The sequence below is a fragment of the Gouania willdenowi genome, chromosome 6 (assembly GCF_900634775.1).
Source record: "Gouania willdenowi chromosome 6, fGouWil2.1, whole genome shotgun sequence".
Lineage (NCBI taxonomy): Eukaryota > Metazoa > Chordata > Actinopteri > Blenniiformes > Gobiesocidae > Gouania > Gouania willdenowi.
This window is the reverse complement of record NC_041049.1, coordinates 15440528-15460598: the sequence shown is the minus strand read 5'-3', so window position 1 is coordinate 15460598 and position 20071 is coordinate 15440528. Positions and strand designations below refer to the sequence as shown.

Below are 20071 nucleotides of genomic sequence, written 5' to 3'. Positions count from 1 at the left end.
CAGCCCTGAGACATATATGCTGGTAGTTCCCCTCTTCCTGATGACACTAAAGATATAGGATCTGAATGGCAGGCAGAGCTACTGTTTGCTCATCCTTCCCCAGACAAAACAGAGTATTATTCTATTATCTAGACACCACCTCTTTCCTCCTTTCCCCCCATCTTCCGTATCCCCTTCCCTGCCTCCTCTTCTTTAAACCTGGCCTGTCCATCTATGTTTAGGACACATTACATGTGGCCTTCTGGAATTTACAGTGGCACTTTCCCAGTAACTCCATTTCTCGCTGGCGTCCCTTGAGAGTACGGCGAAATGTCAAGCTGCTAGGTTTGAAAGAGAGATGAGAAAGGGGCGGTAAAAGAAGAGTGACAGAGGAACTGAGAGGAAAGGAAAGGAGGAGAGAGAGTGAAATCTGCTGGAAATAAACACTTGAAGGTCATTTGATCCTGACGCCAGGTGTACAGTATAGTCAGAAGGGCTCACGGGTCAAAGGTCATACAAGTAGAAGAAACAGATCTGAGTTTTGATACACTTAAATAAAAAGGACAACAATCAGAAGCAAAAACGACAAAAAATTTGTATTCATGGAGAAAATGCAAGAGAGGATGCAGGTGCTGGCCCGCGTTGCACTACATTAGCTTAATATTAGCATCAGCTAACATTAGCATTAGGCAAGGCAAATGTATTTGTATAGCGCATTTTATACACAAGGCAACTCAATGTGCTTTACATGATCAAAAACTGCAACAAAAAACATTCAACAATGGAAGCCATTATTAATCTTATTTCCAACCTGGCTATCAGCAGACACTCCCAGCGAAATAGTAGCATTAACATTATTATTAGCTAGCATTTTATTAGCATTAGCTAGCATAGCATTAGCATCCCATTAGTTTAACGTTAGCATTAGCCTAATGTAAGCATCAGCCTAGCAATAGCATTAACCTAGCATTAACTAAGCATTAACCTAGAAATAGATGAAAATGTTGAAAAAAGTTGAAATGGGTTGAAGGTAGTAGCTGAACATGTTAAAGGTTGAATGGTCAAAATCAGTTGAAGAATGGCTGGGCATGAAGGGCCTAAATATTGAAAAAGATTAAATTTCCAAAAGAAATGAATGGGAAAGAAAAAATGTAATAAGTCAAACATTTTAAGAGTTACACAGTACAAGCATAAATCATGGGAACTTTTTGAATTTTTTGATAGCTTATTTATCAAAATCGGACAAATGGTGTCGGAGGAGTTAAGCGACGACGGAAGAAGAAAATGCCTCCTGCATCCTCACTAATAAGTGATGACTGATTAGGTTTGCATGACTTTCTTAATTGAACTGAACACACTTTTATTTGATATCTTCCTTTTTTAATACTCGGTGCACTTGCCCAGTGAGAAATGGCCTAGCCGGGGTTAACCACCTCTGTGTAAATAAGTGAAAACCATTCAACAGTGCATATTGCAACCAATAGTTATGCAGTCCTGAGCCGGCCCAGTGCATGCCAGGATCAATGGCCACTTCACAACTCATTTCCTTTTCAGTCCAGCTCAGGGAAATAAATGACACCGGATCTATACGTCCACTCACACAACACAAGCACAAACTATAGTCATGCATACACACTCTCAGCTACACACTTCACATGCCTGTGCTCCGAGGGGAGCGAGCCGTCACTGAAGCTCAATACGCTCCGCAATAATTTATTTGCAAACTAGCTTTTGCGGCGAGCGGCTCGTCGTCTTTCATGCCCTCCAAATGGAAAACAGGCATTCTGTCATTGTTTGTTGCCACTCCCCTGTTGTTGGCTTAAACAGCACACCAGTCATTATGAAGGCTGGCCTGGGTGTTACTGTCACACACATTCTGAACACATACTTGTAAATGCTTCTGTTTTCTTCTAATGTGGAGTTAAGAGGGGATGAAGAAAATGCCACCGTCGCTGTACCAGGAAAGTTTGTAGCTGTGGTGGCAGTTGTGCTGCTTGTGGGGGATGAAGCTTTCTGATGTCTACAAGGTAACGCATTGCTGCTTGCTTTCTCTGTAAATTCCTTGCCCCTCCGCCCCCACCACCACCACCACCATGGAAAAAAAGGCAAGTGGCTTACAGTCATTTGATAGGCCAAGACTATGCTATCCATTTAACAGAGCTTAAAAATCCTACATATGCATATGGCGGGGTGTCTTAAGCTGACAACCAAAAGACAGGATTTGCAAGAAGGCAGCTTTGGAGTGTTGTGAATTTAACAAGCATGCCTAGTATTACAGTTCCTCTCTGCTTTGGTCATGAATAGTAACAAATCAGACTCTGAAACGCACAGCCGATGGTTTGTTGTGTGTACTCCTCTCCCCTCCTCTAACTAATATTAAAATGACTTCAAATCTGGTTAAGAAGATGACGAGCAAGAGGAAAACCGCATCTTTGAATGTCACTGGTGCTCCTTTTCCTCTAATGCGCCAAGGATCTCGGGTAACACATTCCAGGTATCACAGTTTTAATTTTTGGTTGCACTTGTTAACATTATGTGCTTTGCGTATTAGCGTCACCCTTAACCCCCGTTTTGGAATATGTATAAGGGACTCTATCCATCTCCCCAAGTTGTTTGTAGTGTGAACACTTTGAGCATGCAAAGGCGAGAGTGGGTGCTTTATATGCTGCCTCCAAACACTGTATACATATGTAAGAGAGCTGTTGGCCAGGCTCTCAGCCCTCTACTCCGCACAGATTTTCATACAAATGTGGTAAATAAGCTCAGGCCGTGGGGAATTGAAGGCTCTGAACAGACAAAACTGACTGACATGTCACTTAGCACCGGCTTTGGCTGTCTTCACTGTAGGCTTTAGAGCTGAAGCTGCTGGGTTTTACAGAGTATCCACCCAAGGCTAGGTCCCATTGCTGTCGAGGATGACTACCAACTGTTGGTTTTTTCAACTTTATTATTCTTTTGTGGCATGTTATCATCAATATTTCTCAGAGGTGCAACGGTTGGTCAACAAAAAGCTTTCAAAATAAAGGCCTGTGTGTTTTATCCTTTCCTTTTTCTTTAGCTTTGGTTGCATCCGCTACATTTGGGTCAGTGCCCTATGTGACTACATGACTACTAAATTAAGTGATTAAGGGGTTTTGTATGAACTAAATGTATTATATAATGAAACATTTAAATGAATAATATAAAATGGTTCATGCACCTAATATGACTTTACTTAACAGACATGTTTTCAAATTTAAAGACACACTGGAGCTCTCTGATTAGCCGATCTGCTGCTAAACAGGCTCACACCACTACCACCACCATATCAGATGTGCTCCATTTATTCAGTTTGAAGTCTTTCTATGGTTTTTACAGTGTCTGTGTTGTATCTGATCATTAATGTTCTACGTAACCACAACCGTTGCTGCCAGTGCTTGATACCTACAATTAGCACTGAGAAAATGACAGCGGCCAACGACAATTTTCCTTTCGTAAGATTGGCAAACAGGAGCTTCCTCATCATGAAAGTATGTCCACAATGGAAAACATTGCCTTTTAAAAGGGTCCATTCATAAGAAGCAAGTACTTTTTACTAGAGATATTTGATATTAGCGTTGTGCAACACTGAATTTGTGATATCAACCGATACCAATAAATACATAACCCCCCCCCCAAAAAAATAAAATAAATAAATGATGGTCGTAGGTTTCCAATATAATGAAGTGATTTCTTGTTTTTTTACACAAAAAAACAAGCACATCTGTCAAGAAAAAAATTGCACTTGATGTAGTGTCAACCTAGGACAATAAATGCACACGAGTAGAAAACAAATCGACACAAAAACCAATACCAATGTCAACCGCTATTACTTTTTGTGGCAAATATCAGCCAAAAATATCATCGAACTCTATTTCATTTTTAAGCATCCTTTACTAAATGTAATTGTAGATATCTAAAGGATAGCTATTTTAAATAAATTACTGAAAACACAACTGTGTATTATTTAGTTGACTCATGGCTTTAAATTTGCTATGAGTATTTGACTTAGTATTTGACTAAGAATGACACATTCACAAGTATTATGTACTTTCAGTGCAGATAATGACTAAAGTCACATCAGAAATCCAGAGCAATAGAATTATATGGACCCCCCCACCTCCCTCCCACTCATACAGCCTGCCATTCCTCATCAAGACCTAACCGCTGCTTATTTACCCACACTGGGGATTTAACTGGTGCGAATTGATCAGCGATAGCACTGGAAAGCTGCTTGTTCCACACTGATAAAAAATGACACCCATGAGCATATGCAGAGCATGCTTTGTGGGCGCAGTACTTCAAGCTTGAGCAGACACTAAGCTGATATTGGTTTCACGCTTGGATCCATAGTGCAAAATCTTCCAATGGAAACGGCGAGATTTGATTGTTTCTGCATATGCAGTTATCAGAAGTTTACATGATAAATATACGTTAGCGCGGCGACTTGGCCATGCGTGGTATTGTTTTTGTGATATTATTCCATGTGCTTTCCCTTTTCACCTGTTTGGACTTCATCATGCAATTCACAATGAACCTGATAATCCCAATTTGCACTAATCCTCAAATTGATCTGTTATAGTGTTGCATAGTGACTCACATTTTAAATGGTTTGCACCTAGTCAGTGAAATCAGATATTCTGTGAGGTAATTTCAGTCACATAGTTCATAAACAGGGTTTAAGGACGCCAACAGTTCTTTCCCTCGTGGCTCAGTTCTACCCTTATCAGAGTCCAAAATTACATATCATTTATTGTTCAGACGAATTTCAACCATTGGTTTTAATTTTTCAAATATTCCCAGTAATTGCTCTGTCCTTGTCTGGAGAGCTACGACAACCGTTTTCATGCTTTTGGCTCATTTATCAAAGCTTGAGGGTGGACAAAATACTGGAAAAAAAGCCCCTCTGTATTACATAGTCAAACTAAGTGTGCGACAGAGTGATACATTTTCTTGTTAGGAGAAATTACATCCACTAACTTGAGCTACTTTACCATGAAATTGAAAAAGAAGCATTTCTTGTGAAATTTCCATTCTTGATTCAATGGAAGATGTAGATTAGCCTTTCAGAAAACGGGCCGGGTATGAGAATGATGTTAAAAAAAGGTATGATTCTGAACATGTTTGCTCATTCCTAAAGGTGTGATATAGGCCACTGTGTTTATGAAAGTAAAGTGTAGCCAGGATATCTGATGATTAGAGAAGTATCTGTTTACTGCTTTTGTGGCAGTTATTCATAGTCTAATATTAAAACCGTAGATCTTTATCCTCATAGTTTTGTTGCCTTCCCAAACTCCTAATAATTCACAGCCCATAAAACCCAGCTTGGGTATACATTACCAGTTCTAGTGCAACAGGGTTGGGCTGTGTGCAGGACTGATTGATTGACACTGGGAGTCAGAGTGGAAGGAACATAACTATATCTTCTGCTGCTCACTTAAAGGTCAAAAAGCACATGGCTGTAATTGGAATATTCGCAATATACAGCCAATGCAGGTGCATGAAAGCAAAGGGAGAAGGAGCAGCACAGACAGATATACTGTAGATGTTGAATAAGTTTGAAGATAAAGAGGGAGAACATCATCATTTTACAACTTGATGCTTGATTTAAAAAAAAAAAAAAAAAAAAAAAAAAACAGCATCAAAGGCAAGGGGGAAATCATATTTTATTTACTGAACATTGACCAAGAGTTGATCCGAGCGACTCTTCCAGTGAGGTCATGGTTGTCCTTTATCGAGCGCAGAGGAGAGTAACATTTGACCCGACTCAGTGCTTAACCTGAGCTCTGCAGCATCAGACAGACAGACAGACAGACACTGGTTCTATTGACTTGCAACAGACAGGGATCCTAGACACACACTTGCCTCGCTTCAGACAATTGTGTTGCTTGTGTTAATGCATATACTCACTCATCCAAACAGCCAGGCATCAAAGTAGAATGAAGGTGAATAACAAACCCACTCGGTCTATCTTGGACTTCCAATCTTTATGTTCTGCAATCTGTATAAGTTTAAAAACGCCGTTAACACCATTGACCTACCCATAAACCTTCTTATTTAATCTTGTCCATCTGTGTGCATGTTTTTTTTTTTTTTACAGCATGTATGCCTTAAGAGTTTAGAAACAAAGTCCAAACTTGTATCTTTTCTGCTGCAAACCAAAACTTAGAAGGTGAGGGCTTTTTCACCTTTAGGCCTCATTCATTCTTTCGAAAGAGTTTTCTCAATAGGGTCTTTCAACAAACCTGAAGAAAGCTTTATAACAACATTGTATGAATTCTAAAGAAATGTTTCTCCAAAAAGTGCTTAGTTTGCATTTTAAACAGCAACAGATTTAACTAGACTAATATTTCTTCTCTGGTAATGTCAATACATGAGGTAAACAACAACAAAAGTTGGTGTAAGCCATTGAGGTCTGTTTCCAAATCAACGATGGCTGACCTGAATGCAACATTTCACATTAGCTATTCAACCAGCTGTGTGACCTCCACTCGCCTGGAACTGTGTAAAGCAGCTGGGTCATACTTGTATTTGAAAGAAATCAGGCACTCAAGGAAAAAGACAAAGTGTACTTTTAGTGTCATAGAAATATGTGTTTGTGTTATATATAACCTTATAAGGCTTTGCCTGTAATGTGTGATTTCTTTGTTTTTGAGACTGAAATTTCAACCCTTATTATTTACCAAATCATTTCAGTACCAAGTTGCTTTTTCTAATAGTACTTGATTGGAAGACACACCATCCGTCTCAAACAAACACATGATCTTCCACCTACACGAATGCCACTTTATTTCTCTCTGCGTTTTTGGAATAGTTACCAGTGCTCCTTGTCATCCTCTAAAAGACTTTTCTTGACAATCGTAAATATTAAACCTGTTCATTAACTACTAAAACTCCTTGTGTGTGAGGAAAGCCGACGACTCCCAACTCATGACCCCGGGATATTTTACTTGGAACGGAATGTAGCCAATCCAGAGGTGAGCTGAGTTAGAAACACGTAATGCTACATTCAAGGCAACTCGGAACTCTGCCTTTTTTTTTTTTTGATTTTAGTGTGGTGTTCCAAGTCACTTTTTTCAAGTAGGTGGTCAGCAAATCCCGGTTTCCGAGTTGCTTGGAACGCACCATTAGATTACGTTGTAAGATCTTGTTTGATCACGTGACATTTCTGACTTGGGACAGATTGGTTGATGTGTGTGGTTTGCTGTGTCAAGATTATCGGAGCACACAATACGATCACAACTGTTCTACGACTGATATTTTATTTTCATGTGTGGGGTCTGTAACAGATAAATAAAAATACTTCAGATTTAGAAAATCTGTATGTGTGTACCTGCTAAACAGTGTAGAGACCACCAGGAAACAAGACAACAGTGGTGTGTAGACTTAAGTAGATCTATGCCGATACTTTACAAACAACAATTTATCAATTTCCATGCTAACCAAAGATTACGTACATAAGTTGAGATAAGTGGATGCTACGAGATGCTATTATTGATGGCACACACACACACAATAGTCACACACTGGTGCACCCAACTCTCATGCAAACCCAATTTTTTTGTGCTAGTTTAAACAATCTCCCATTTTGTATTGTTGGAAAAAAAAAAAGAAGTGTGTGGATACACAATGCAAGTACATTTACCCCAAAGCCCTCCTGCCATAGCAGTCCATCCCCCCGCCGGCCCCCCCTCTTTAACTCAAGCTTTCTTCCTGGGGTGGAAATTCATCTCATCTATCCTCCTGGGATGGTGTATCTATGCCGCTCTGTTTACTGTGATAGAAAGTTAATATAAATTTTCATCAGTGGGAGAAGTTTACACATATGATTCTATTTGTCCTTCATTATTAGCACCTGAGTCTGGAGCTGGGTAGACATAATTGTCTCCAGTCACAAGCCAAATAGATGCAAGGGAAAGGCAAATAAGCACACCAAAAATAATATAATGCTTGTGTGTTACAGTCCTCCACCCCAGGAATTCTTAATCTGAAGATCAATAAACAAGAGGCACGAATAAAGGGGGTGAGAGAAAAGAATAAGAGGAAGAAATGAACAATGTTTTATGGGCATTTGGTAAAGGAAAGTGCAGTTTAATGCTATCAGTAAACAAAAAGGGTTTTATTTTTACACTTAAGCTTGTTTCTTGTGTTGTGGCTCAGGTCAAAGTAAAACGATGAAGGTAGAGCTTTGTTTTTGTGAGACAGACAGCGAGAAATAACCCCGATAGAGAGATCCGAGTGCGACACAGAGACCCATTGTTTTTACTGGATAGTTCTACCTCTGTCCTGACGGCCAAACACAATCTCCAAGGACCAGCTCTTCTCATCACACTTTTAATTTATGGGGCTACACATTAAAATCCTCATGACTCCTATACATATTTTCCAAATTCAAATCTTTCTCGTTTCCCTTGTTGCTCTTATTCTGTGTTTTTCCTCGCAAAAGCCAAACCAGACAAATGACCCGTGCATTTCTGTTGGGACATAGAAACAAAAAAGGCATTGTGGTTATGTAATGCTCTTTAGCCTGGAAGGTATCAAAGTTAAATACATTTTGGCAGCTAAAAACATGGCTTCTTGATCACCAATTATGTTCACACTGACAGCCTTTTATTTTATTTTATTATTATTCATTTAAATTGTTTTAATACACTGTGTTGAAGTTTTAGTCCAGGCTTGGTGCTTTGTTTTATTAGTAATTATTAATATTTGTCATACTTGTTCTCTTTTGTTATGTTGTATTCTCTCTCTATTTGAATACCTTTTACATTCAAGGTTGTGTTTTAAAATCTGGCCAGGGACACCAGATGAAAACTACCCTCTTTTGGCTAACACTGGCTTATTTACAGCATGTCTGTTCATGAATGTGCAATGTCCCTTTTAAATAATCAATAAATTCAAATTCAAATGTTTAATTTCTGTGGAATTCAGCAGAATTTTGTCAACAGAATCCTTCATATTTTTTCCCCGGTGCTTGACCGAGCAGAGATGACTGAAACCAGGTGTGTTTTGTTCTGTGTGGTGGAGCTGATAAGAGTGACTGAATGTGGGGCCTTTGTTGGAGCACCAAGCCATCATTTCCAGTCGTGACCTTTATGAACGGATAGTAGTCTTTCTTCTCCTGTGGCTACTTATAGCAAAAAGGGTTCAGCTTACATTCAAACCAGAGCAGTGAAAGCAATAGTTTCAATCTGTTGATATTTGATGAGCCAAGCAGATTTGTTCATGAGAGAAAGAAAGAACTGTTTGTTGTAAATTTAGTCAACTATTTAGTATTCAAACATTCCTGCATTATTTGTTCATCCTCTCCAACCAGCTTCTGCAAATCCTTTTCACACTCATCCATCTGCCCTGAAACCACTTGTATCAGACGATAGTGGATAAATATTTTTCCTTCGCGTGTTGACATGCATCTTGCTAGCAGCAGGCCAGCAGACTCGATCTAATCAGCCATATTTGTTAACTCAGCTTAAACTGTTTAATGCATGATGATTGCACTTTTCTCTCGCTTTTTTTTTTTTTTTTCACTGTCTCATTTTGCTGCAAGTAATGCCATGTGCTGCCATTCAGGGTGCCTGTTATCTCTTTCTGCAGCGCACGTGTAAATGCGAACAGTTGTCCAAAATGTCAGCACGACTCGACTTGTTTCTGGTTGACAGGAACAGCAGCAACAACAGCTGCATACGTGCACACTAAACATCTGTTCACCACATTGGAGACAAACACAACACGTGGTTGTGATACTCCCACAATCAGCAACTTATCACAACATTTGGTAACACGGAATTGCCATCTAAGAAGCACCTGCGTCTGGAAAAGGATGGAACCCTGTTGACACCTGTGTGTTTCACACCAATATCAGCCATATGTGCTGATAATAAACAGTATGTTATCAGATATGAGCCTGGAAATTATTGGCAACTGTCCAAACACAATGTCACAGCCACTCAAATAGATCTAATTGCAATGGCACGGCTGTATATATCAGCCGTCTCTAGGTGGATGTGAAAGAAGGACTTTTCATAGTGGAAGACTTCACATACCACCCCCCTGTCCTCCACCACCGTGACCACCACCAAACGAGCAATAAGCAATCTGGAAATTTGTAATGGTTTGGCTGGGTAATGCCGCCCCTGCTAATGTGTTTCATGCTTATTTAAGATCAGTGCATGTACCACACAAAGGTGCATTGTGGTAGGTGTTGCTCTATATAGATGTATGGTTGTGTATAGGGCCCGGTGGTGAGCGAGGTGAGTGGATGGTTGTTTTCTTTCTTTTTTTCCCCCCTCCCTCCTTGTCTCTCTCTCTTTCTCCCTCTCCAGTGACTCTGCATGCCTATTAATGCAGCCGAGGATGCCTGTGTAAACATTCTTGTTTCTCAGTCCGTTTCGCATAATAGTTGCCTGTATCGCCTTTCTCCTGACCTCACTATCTGAAACCAATTACACCAGATCCATTTGGGCTGAATCTTATTTTCATAAGGATCCCCGTGTCGCTCTGTGTTATTTTCCCCCCTCTTATTTTTTTCCTCTTTTCCAACCTCAGTGATGGATATCAACATCAAATATGCCTCTGAGTGCCTTGTTATTTATATAGCGGGGCCTGGCTCTCTATTTTTTTTCTTTTTTCTTCTCGCTTTCTCCCCTCTTCTGTCTGGCTTGCACTCTTATTTTGAAGAATGTGTCATATTGTGCTGTTTATACAATGTGGCATTAATAGACCGGGGATGTCATTTTCCGGGCATAGCAACAGGTTAAATAGACGGTACGCTGCATTCGAGTCAAACTAGGTAGAATGTCTCGTGTCCCGTCTGTCCACACTTACTGTGTTTCTGTCCGCTCCGGCAGCTCTTCAGCAAACTTTTGATGACTTTTCTTGGCATTTTTGCACTTTTCCGTGTGTTTTGAGGGCTTCTGCTTGCCATGTCTGCGTATCAGGGAAATGGGTGTAAAACAAATTGATGCTTTTTGCTGTAATAGCTCAATACTCAGTCAGTGAAATGAGGAAACAGGGACATCTTTCTCTCATCCTCTACCCTCTGTCTACACATTGCTAGGGCTTCTAAAAAAAATGGCTGCTTCTGCCTCCATGAATGAGGTGACAGTCAAACCACTTTATAAAAGTTTGACAGGTGTTGGTAACGCTTATGTTACTTTTGAAGATGTTTTTGCCCCCCTTACGCACCTTTCTTAATATTTGCATGGTTGGGTATTGAAAGTGTTGAGCAAAACATTTTTTTTTATCTGATAAATTCATAGTTTAGGTCAGGTTATCTCATCTGGTCTCACCCTGGGACCCAATTCAACCAACCAAATTTAGTTTTTCAAAATAGCTGTTGAAAACACACTTCTTAAATCTTTATATTTTCCTGTGCAACATGCATTTCACAGCATGCCTGTCAAAAGAAAAGTTTATTTCCAAATAAAAGTCAAGTCCAAAATAAGAGACATTAACTATTTATTTATTTTGACTAGCTGTTCCGACCCACGAGTTGAGAATCGCTGGCTTTGGCCACATAGATCAATAATTTAAATTGTTTTATAATGTTTTAAGAATATTATTATTTAATGTTAAAAATAGAAAATAATATGATTTTTTTTTTTTAATAATATTAATCGTAAGTTTGCTCCAAAAAAGATGTGAAAGGTTGAAATGTATTGTTTATTGTTTGACGCATTGCATTGTGGGATGTGGAGTCCAGTAGTGTTTTTACTTCACAGGGAATACCGGAGACAAACTAAAACAAAAATGGTGTTAAGTGAATCGCTGTTGTCATTGTCTTTTTAAGTAACACAATAAATCAGAGTAAAATTAGGGTGTCCCGATTCGATATTGATATCGGATATTGGTCCGATATCAGCCAGAAACTAATATCGGATTTTATCGGACTGCATCTAATATCTCCGATATTTATTATATTATATTATATTTATTCAGTTGTAGAATACTGTACATATTATGTTGAAAGTTAAAATGTATGTAACCAATTGGTTAATAATAAATGGCTCAGTTTTTTTCATACGCTGACTATTGTTCTCTGTTTGAGTAACATCACTTGATCAAGCTTTTCTAACATTTCACACTACAAAATAATTCATAAAAGTATGTATGATTCATGTTGATGTCGGTATCAAACAATACTCAAGGCTGCAATATCAGTATCGTATCGGAAGTGAAAAGTGATGGGACATCCCTTATAAGAATGAATTAAAAACACTTCTATGCATCTGTTATGGAACTCCATATCCCACAATGCAATGTGCTAAAACCAACTGAGTATTACGGTGGAGTTGAAAAACAAAGTTTAGTGCGGCAATCTTTTCATTTGCTCTTTTACATCGAGCATTAATCTTGGGTTCATTGATTTATGAGGCCTACATTATGGATTTTTCTGATAAAAAAAAAATTCCTGTCCAGCAGCTTTAAGTTAAGAGTCGTTATTGATTAACACACGGATAAACATTTCCCTCTGACAACTACCTTCAGCTGCACTCGACAGGAAGCCCTTCTCAAACTACTGTGTTCAAGGCTCAATAAGCCTTATAATTACCTTGATTTACCAATCAGGCTGAGATTAATTAGGCCCTGTGTTTTAATTAGCCAAGTGATTGGCTGCATTTAAGCAAATTGTGTCGCTGCCGTCAGTAAAACGAAGCTTGACTCGTTCAGTGTTTGCGTCCTCATTCATTTTTTTTAATTTAATTTATTTTTTAAACAAATCGTATGAATGTGCTCAATGTTGATGTGCACTTTTGTGTGTGTTTTGATGAAGCTCAACTTTCAGATCTCACAAACACAAAGGCACACAAACCCGGTGGCGACTTTGCTCCTCGAATCGAGGAGACGGATCAATGCAGTTAAGATTCATTGCCGGTGTAATGTGTTTGTTTACTTGGGTTCAGAGAGCCTGGCTCCTCCTGAGCAGACAGACAGGTCCACCCCATCGTGCACCCGCCCCTTCCTCACACGTCTGTCTTTTCATAATTGATCTGGGGGGGGAGGGCTGAGGGGTTCTTCTGCGTTCCCGGCGGGGTTAAGGCATGGCAACTTTTTTTTCCTCTCTCCCCCTCCTCTTATTTATTATTTTACTGCCTCTCTCTCCCTCGCTAGCCTGTCTTCTCCTCTTGTTTGCTCAGGCTCTCAATGTACTAGTTCAAACATTGTTCCCACCAGCTGGCAGAGCTGCACCATATGCATGCTTTGTCAAGGCAGCGGTTGTCATGGATACTGGCAAGCACCAGAAAATAAAAAGTGAGAAAACCCTGATTTCTAAGCAAGTGTCACTCTCCGTTCTTAGGGTATTCGTCCCACTTTTACTTCACTTTTTCTCCTTTCTTTGATCAGAACAATACGCTTACGAAGTTGGTGTGTTGTGTGTGTGTGTGTGTGTGTTTGAGAGCTGTTTCTCTTTCTCTCTCCACTTGATGCTCATGGGCCCAAACACTACAAAGTATTTGGTGTATGCGTAGCAGCAGTGTTCATATCCAGTACCCCTCTTTCTTTTATCCACCTACTCTTAAAGAATCCAGTTCCCGCCGTACCTGTGAAGCTCAAGCTTGCTGGTGAAATGTGATTGTAAATGACTTGCTTTTATGGGTACTTGTACTTGTGTATGTCTAAATCAGTCATTTTACTTTTACTGAAAGAGTAACTAAACCCCTGCTTTCTGCTGACCTGCCACTAGGGGGGGAAATTTAAAAAATGCCTTGATTATGAGCGTTACTGCTGAAGCAGTAAGACATGCCCACTCAGGCAGCCGGTCAGCGCTGTGCGCAGAGACAGACGGTAATACACACAATGATGTGTCTGTACACACACACATAGGGAGTTTATAGCTGATATTTGTCAATACAACCACAGCCCTACTCTCCCACAATCTCATGCACATAGAGATAAGACGTACACACGTCCATGCACACGCAGAAACAGACGGGAATACACACATGATGTGTCTATGAATACACACATAGCTTGATGAACCCTCTGATTAGACCAGAATCTGCTCTTTATAGAAGCACAGAGTCAAAACATCCCCGCTTTCACACGGAACATTGGACATCCTCATTAAAACTGTCAATCAATGCTCACTGGGGGCTGTGATTGGAGGAAACCCTCCTCCCTCCTCTCAGCTTTTATAGAAGGGGCGGGGCCCCGCAAAGATAATCCAAAGGATCCGACTCGTAATAGCTGGCATTCAACCTTTAGAGGCCAATATATCAGACATTTTACTACTAAATACGCAAAATAATATATTTTTACTAAAATGTGAAGAATGGGACTAGGATTAATAAACAGCACTACTTAATACCCAAATAAATATGTATTCAGCAGAAAAAGTGGGTTTGGGGTTTAGTTGCTCTTTAAGTATGTTTTAAAAGAAGTAAAGTAATTCATTACATTTCTACATCCAACCGTTACTGAGTAAATTATCTTTGTTTTTTTTGTTTTTTTTTTTTTTCAAATGATCAACGGACATTGTGAAACTACAAAAAAAGAAATGACCAGACAACAATCAAATGCATCATATCCTAGCCGACATACATGAGATTTATTACCAAAAATGATGTGTGGGGTGAAAGTAACTAGTAACTTTTACTTTGAGTACTATTCAATTGAGCTACTTTTTACTTATACTTGAGTATTTTATGTATGACTTACTTGTACTTGAGTACAATTTCAATCAAGTAACAGTACTTTTACTTGAGTAGGATATAGCGGTAATCTTTACACTTTAGGTACACACATACAGGAATCTGCAATCCCTTTGAAATCAAGAGACATTAATTACTCCATATTCCAGCCTCTCTGATAGACACCCATGTCTGGCAAAGAACATCAAAAGGTGCTAATAGCAACAACAACAACAAAAAGCATCAGTTTACAAATACGGCTTTTTTAATGCCTTACGTAAACAGTTGTGAACTAATTTAATCAGACAGGAAAAAGGCTTCCTCTTTTTCTATCAGTCACTCATCCATCACCCATCCTCTGCTCATAAGCACCCTTAATGCACAGTGTAAAAACCTGAGCTGCTGGTTAATTCACTCTAAATGTAATTTGATGTTGATTTTTGTCAACTTTAATTACAGCTCCCAGGGACACTTCACATGGCGCTGCCTCTGCTTCAAATTGATATTATGAATATGCAAATGTGGCGGTAATTTGCAAAAAAAAAAAAAAAAAAAAGAAGAAGTGGGTATTTCAGTTGAGCACACACTAGACAGGTCAATTCTGCTCTGTCGTTTTCTTGACACACCCCACATCCCCTCATTCCCCCACCCTCCTCCACGTGCTTCTTCAGTGCTGCTTGAGACAAACTCTATTTATCCTTGATCACAGATCTGTGAATTGTTAGTGAAACACTTTTGCAGTATAGTCTCACCCACATTAGAGAGAGGAAGATGATGTCTGAAACAACTCTCAGGTATAGATGTTGGCTTTATCTGTAAAGGTTTCAATTATCTTTGGAATCAGCCCCTAGAAAATTGTTTATTTTGACCATCTCATTCCTTCTTGATTCATATCTTTCTCTCACTTGGTTTTCATGCGGTCTGTTTTTTTTTTTTTCTTCTTCTTCCCAGGCCCTACAAGTAGCGAGGCAATTACTCTTGCAGCAACCAGGCAGTGGCCTGAAATCTCCAAAGAGCCAGGACAAGCATCGTCCACTGCAGGTAAAAACAGCTCCCCTTTTCTAATCTCTTTAAAGTCCATCCATAATACATGTTCCTTCGACGAGAAGATTTCCTCCGTTCCTCCAAAGTGTGTTTGATTTGCCAGCGCAATCCTCAGACCTGTCATTGGAATCCTAAATCCAGTCTCCAGGAAGCAAGGCGGCACATGAAAAAAACACAATGCTGAGATCTCAGCAAAGGTTGTCATTTGTGCACAGTTTATGAGCCAGAAGCATGTGGCGACTGTGTTAACTCAGGAGTGTCAAACTCATTTTAGTTCAGGGGCCAAACAGGAAGAAGTTTGATCTCAAGTGGGCCACAGATTTTAGGTGGGAAAACAAGTAATTTCAACAATATTGGGTCCTAATTTGCACTTATACATGAAATACAAAAATATGTAAAGAACTCACAATATCCAAGCAATAAGTGATAGATATCAGTCCCAACAGGATCTTCACTTTAAATATCCTATATTGTGTGACCAATTTTTATGTAATTAAAGAGTAACGAAACCCCTGCTTTTCCCTGACCGGCCACTAGGACAATCTATGCTCTGTTAGCTAAATGGTAAATGGACTTGATTTATATAGCGCTTTATCCCCACACTGAAGCAGTCCCAAAGCGCTTTACACATCAGCTCATTCACCCAATCACTCTCACATTCACACACCAGTGGGACAGGACTGCCATGCAAGGCGCTAGTCGACCACTGGGAGCAACTTAGGGTTCAGTGTCCTTGCCCAAGGACACTTCGACACATAGTCAGGTACTGGGATCGAACCCCCAACCTCTCGATCAGAAGACAACCCTCTACTACCTGAGCTAGTCATTACTCAATATACCTCCCTATTTACTAACCTGCTCACCACAGATTGTAGAGCCCACAGAAGCTAGTTTTTATAAATGGGGCGGGGCTAACAGTGCTTGTTTGTGACACAAGATGGTCCCAAATTGTCACATGATCTTGTTCTCAGCCAATAGCAAAATCAATTGTAATAGCCAGGTTTCACCCCATAGAGGGCAGTCAATCTTACAGTTTACAGCAAATTACGCCAAATTGAAATATTTTGACTAAAATGTTGAGAGTTGGACCAGGATCAATCAACAGGACTACTTCATACCCAAATACATTTGCATTCAGCAGAAAAAAAAGGTATTTAGGGTTTAGTTACTTTTTAAGTGAATTATTATGTAATAATTTAAGGAAAATTAAAGGATTTCGTCAGAAATTTTTAGTTTTTTCCATTGTTTAACATTAAAAAATGATTGCAATCATGCGATAAAAGCACTGGGAGAAACTGTGAGCCTCTGCAAATTATGTTGAATATCATTTATAAAATGATTCATGTTGTCTCCGTCAGTTTTACATTCTCTTGCATTGCCAAATTGAATAGACCAAAGGGCCGGATTTGGCCCCCGGGCCATGAATTGAACACAAGTATGCTGACTGCACAACAAGGCTTTGAATATTTCCCAAGCTTATAATAGGAGGATAACAAACTAGAGGTCGTCTTTGATCTGCGTGCTTTTCTCCGATACATCCATAGTGTCAGAGACAAATGACAACACAGAGGTTAGTTATTATTTGAAAGAAACGTCAGCTTAACAAGAGCCCAACACGGACAGCTAATTTTTCCCCCCCGCCTGTCATTTCCACCCCTTGACGCTAATTTACCTTATTGATTTGTAGAGCTGTCCACTTCTGTTGTCAGTGGTTCGTAAGGTCACACTTGTACACAATAGTTTCACGCCGACACCACGCTCACACGTATGCACATTAACACTTTTGTCTTCCATTGCGGCTGTTGCGAGTCGTTTTTTGTGTGCTTTTTTTATTGTTATTATTCAGCTGCTTTGTCAATAAGACAAATTATGTAAGTCCTCCTGACATCTGCTCTGTGTTTTTGTAGTAAGATAGTTTTTTCTCCATCAGTAAATTTATTTTAGCTGTTTGAAATTGAAGTGTTGGAGTCTGTGCCCGACACTTGGCTAATAAGTGTTATCAAGGAGCAATGGTTTACCTCATTAGGAGCTCAGTGCATTTCATTAATGACAGGAAATTGGCGTTAACCTCACCCGTTGATATTTTCACGGAGTCTAACAATGGCGACACCTTCAATTGGAGTCACACCCCTGTGTACCTAATTATGTACTGGAAAAAGAGATAAGCCTGGCAAAGACTGATGCAATCCCTCTAAATCTATTTGATTTCCATGCATTTCAGCTCGAGTTTTATGAAATACTCTTTCATATGATCAGTTTTGTTGTTTAAGTTGAAAGAAAAGCACTGGTTATCAGACATAAACTCTAAGTCTAGTCAAATTGTATGCCAGAGTGAATTAATTCAAACAAATGGGATCCTGATCTACAAATGCCTGCTCAGTACAATTCATTTCATAGGGAACAATATTGAAAGAGAGCTGTGTGCAGGTGCATTGGTAGCCCTCAACCCGTGTTAAAGCCCCTGCCTCTAATGACACCAGTGAATTGTAAATATTGAATATTTACATTTCCTTACTTTACTCCTTGCCTTCGTCGACGATATGAATCAATATGAATCACAGGGGCCCACCAATCAGGCTGTCCTCAGCTTCTAGCTAATCCATTTGTTGATCCATCTTTTATTAACACCCTAACCTCTTTGTTCCAAAAAAGTCTTCATGCACAGCGTCATCAGATATTCCCGTCAATGTGATACTCAAGAAAAGACCAGTGCATCTGGTTATAACCTACTCAAGAAGAAGTAATAAAATATAATAAAAAGTAGCTCATTCAAAGAGTACTCAAAGTAAAAGTTACTTGCATACAGTAAATATAATATAATTTACGATTTTTTTAGATAAAATAACACCAATGAATTCAATTCAAAATAATAAAAAAATACTGAGAAAATATCCTCCATTTAATGCTGTTTCGGCGCCGTGCATTACGTTTAGTCTGATGTCATGCATTTGATTGTTGTCTTGTCATTTCATCTTTTGTAGTTTTCACGATACCCGTGATCATTTTAAAACAAAAAAATATATTTTACTCAGTAACTGTTGGGTGTAGAAATGTAACTAATGACTTTACTTCTTTCAAAACGTACTTAAGTATAAGTACAATTACTGATTGAGAAATATACTCAAAAAAGTACGTGTCCATAAAAGTGACTCAATTACAGTAACATGACTACTAATCCATTACTTTCACCCCTACCAGTACAGTAGTAGACAGTCATGAGTGTATTAACAGTTATTCTTTATATAGGCAAGGCAAGGCAAATTTATTTGTATAGCACATTTTATACACAAGGCTAAACATTCAACAGCTTAAAATTAATTACAACATTTAAGTCAGCAGCAAAAAAACATTTAAAATCATCAACAAAGACATTACAACATGACCAAAAATCTCCCTCTCAATCATACGCAGTAGAGAAAAAAAAGTGCCTTTAGCTTTGATTTAAAAATGTTCAATTTGGATGCTGACTTCAGCTCTGCTAGCAGTTTGTTCCACTTCTTTGCAGCATAACAACTAAAAGCAGCTTTACCATGTTTACTGTGAGCTCTGGGCTCCACTATCTGACCAGATCTGAGAGACGTGCTGGGTTCATACCTGACTAACATCTCACTGATGGATTCTAGACCAAACCCATTCACAGATTTATACGCCAGCAGCAGAACTTTAAAGTCTATTCTGAGGCTGACTGGGAGCCAGTGTAAAGACTTTAAAACTGGACTAATGTGCTCTGACCTCTTTGTTCTGGTTAAGACCTGAGCTGCAGCGTTCTGAACCAGTTGTAGCTGTTTGATGCTCTTTAGGGGGATTCCTGTCAGAAGACCATTACAACAGTCCAGTCTGCTGGAGATAAAAGCATGGACCAGTTTCTCCTGATCTTTCTGAGTCATTAAACCTTTCACTCTGGAGATGTTTTTGAGGTGGTAGAAGGCTGTTTTTGTGATAGATTTGATCTGACAGCTGAATGTAAGATCTGAGTCAATCAGAACAGTCACCTCCATCTTATCATGATGTAGTTGAAGAAAGTTTTCAATCATCCAGCAGTTTACTTTTTCTAAGCAGTCACACAACACCTCAATGGGACCATAGTCATCTGGGTTCAGTGATAGATATAGTTGTGTGTCATCTGCTTACATTTGCTTACATTTCTGTAAAAGTTGTCATAAAGGAAGCATATAAAGGCCAAACAGAAGGGGTCCAAGAACAAATACTTTTCCTGAATTTGATAAGAGCAGTTTCTGTGCTGTGATGAGAATGAAAGCCTGACTGAAAATTCATTAATATTTTTGTTGAATGTTAAGAATTGACTCAGTTGGGTGAAGACCACCTTCTCAATGATCTTGGCCATGAATGGAAGATTGCTGATTGGTCTATAGTTATCCAGTATAGAGGCTTTCAGGGAT

General features: G+C 39.2%; 1 protein-coding gene across 2 annotated transcripts in view; it reads left to right on the top strand.

Moving 5' to 3' along the window:
* LOC114464666 (forkhead box protein P2) overlaps positions 1–20071 on the top strand; it is a 71025-nt gene that overhangs the window by 4821 nt on the left and 46133 nt on the right. For both annotated transcript variants that reach the window (XM_028449087.1, XM_028449088.1), the window contains exon 2: positions 15579–15668. In XM_028449087.1, the coding sequence (XP_028304888.1) occupies positions 15579–15668 (90 nt within the window). The remainder of the gene's footprint in view (positions 1–15578; positions 15669–20071) is intronic.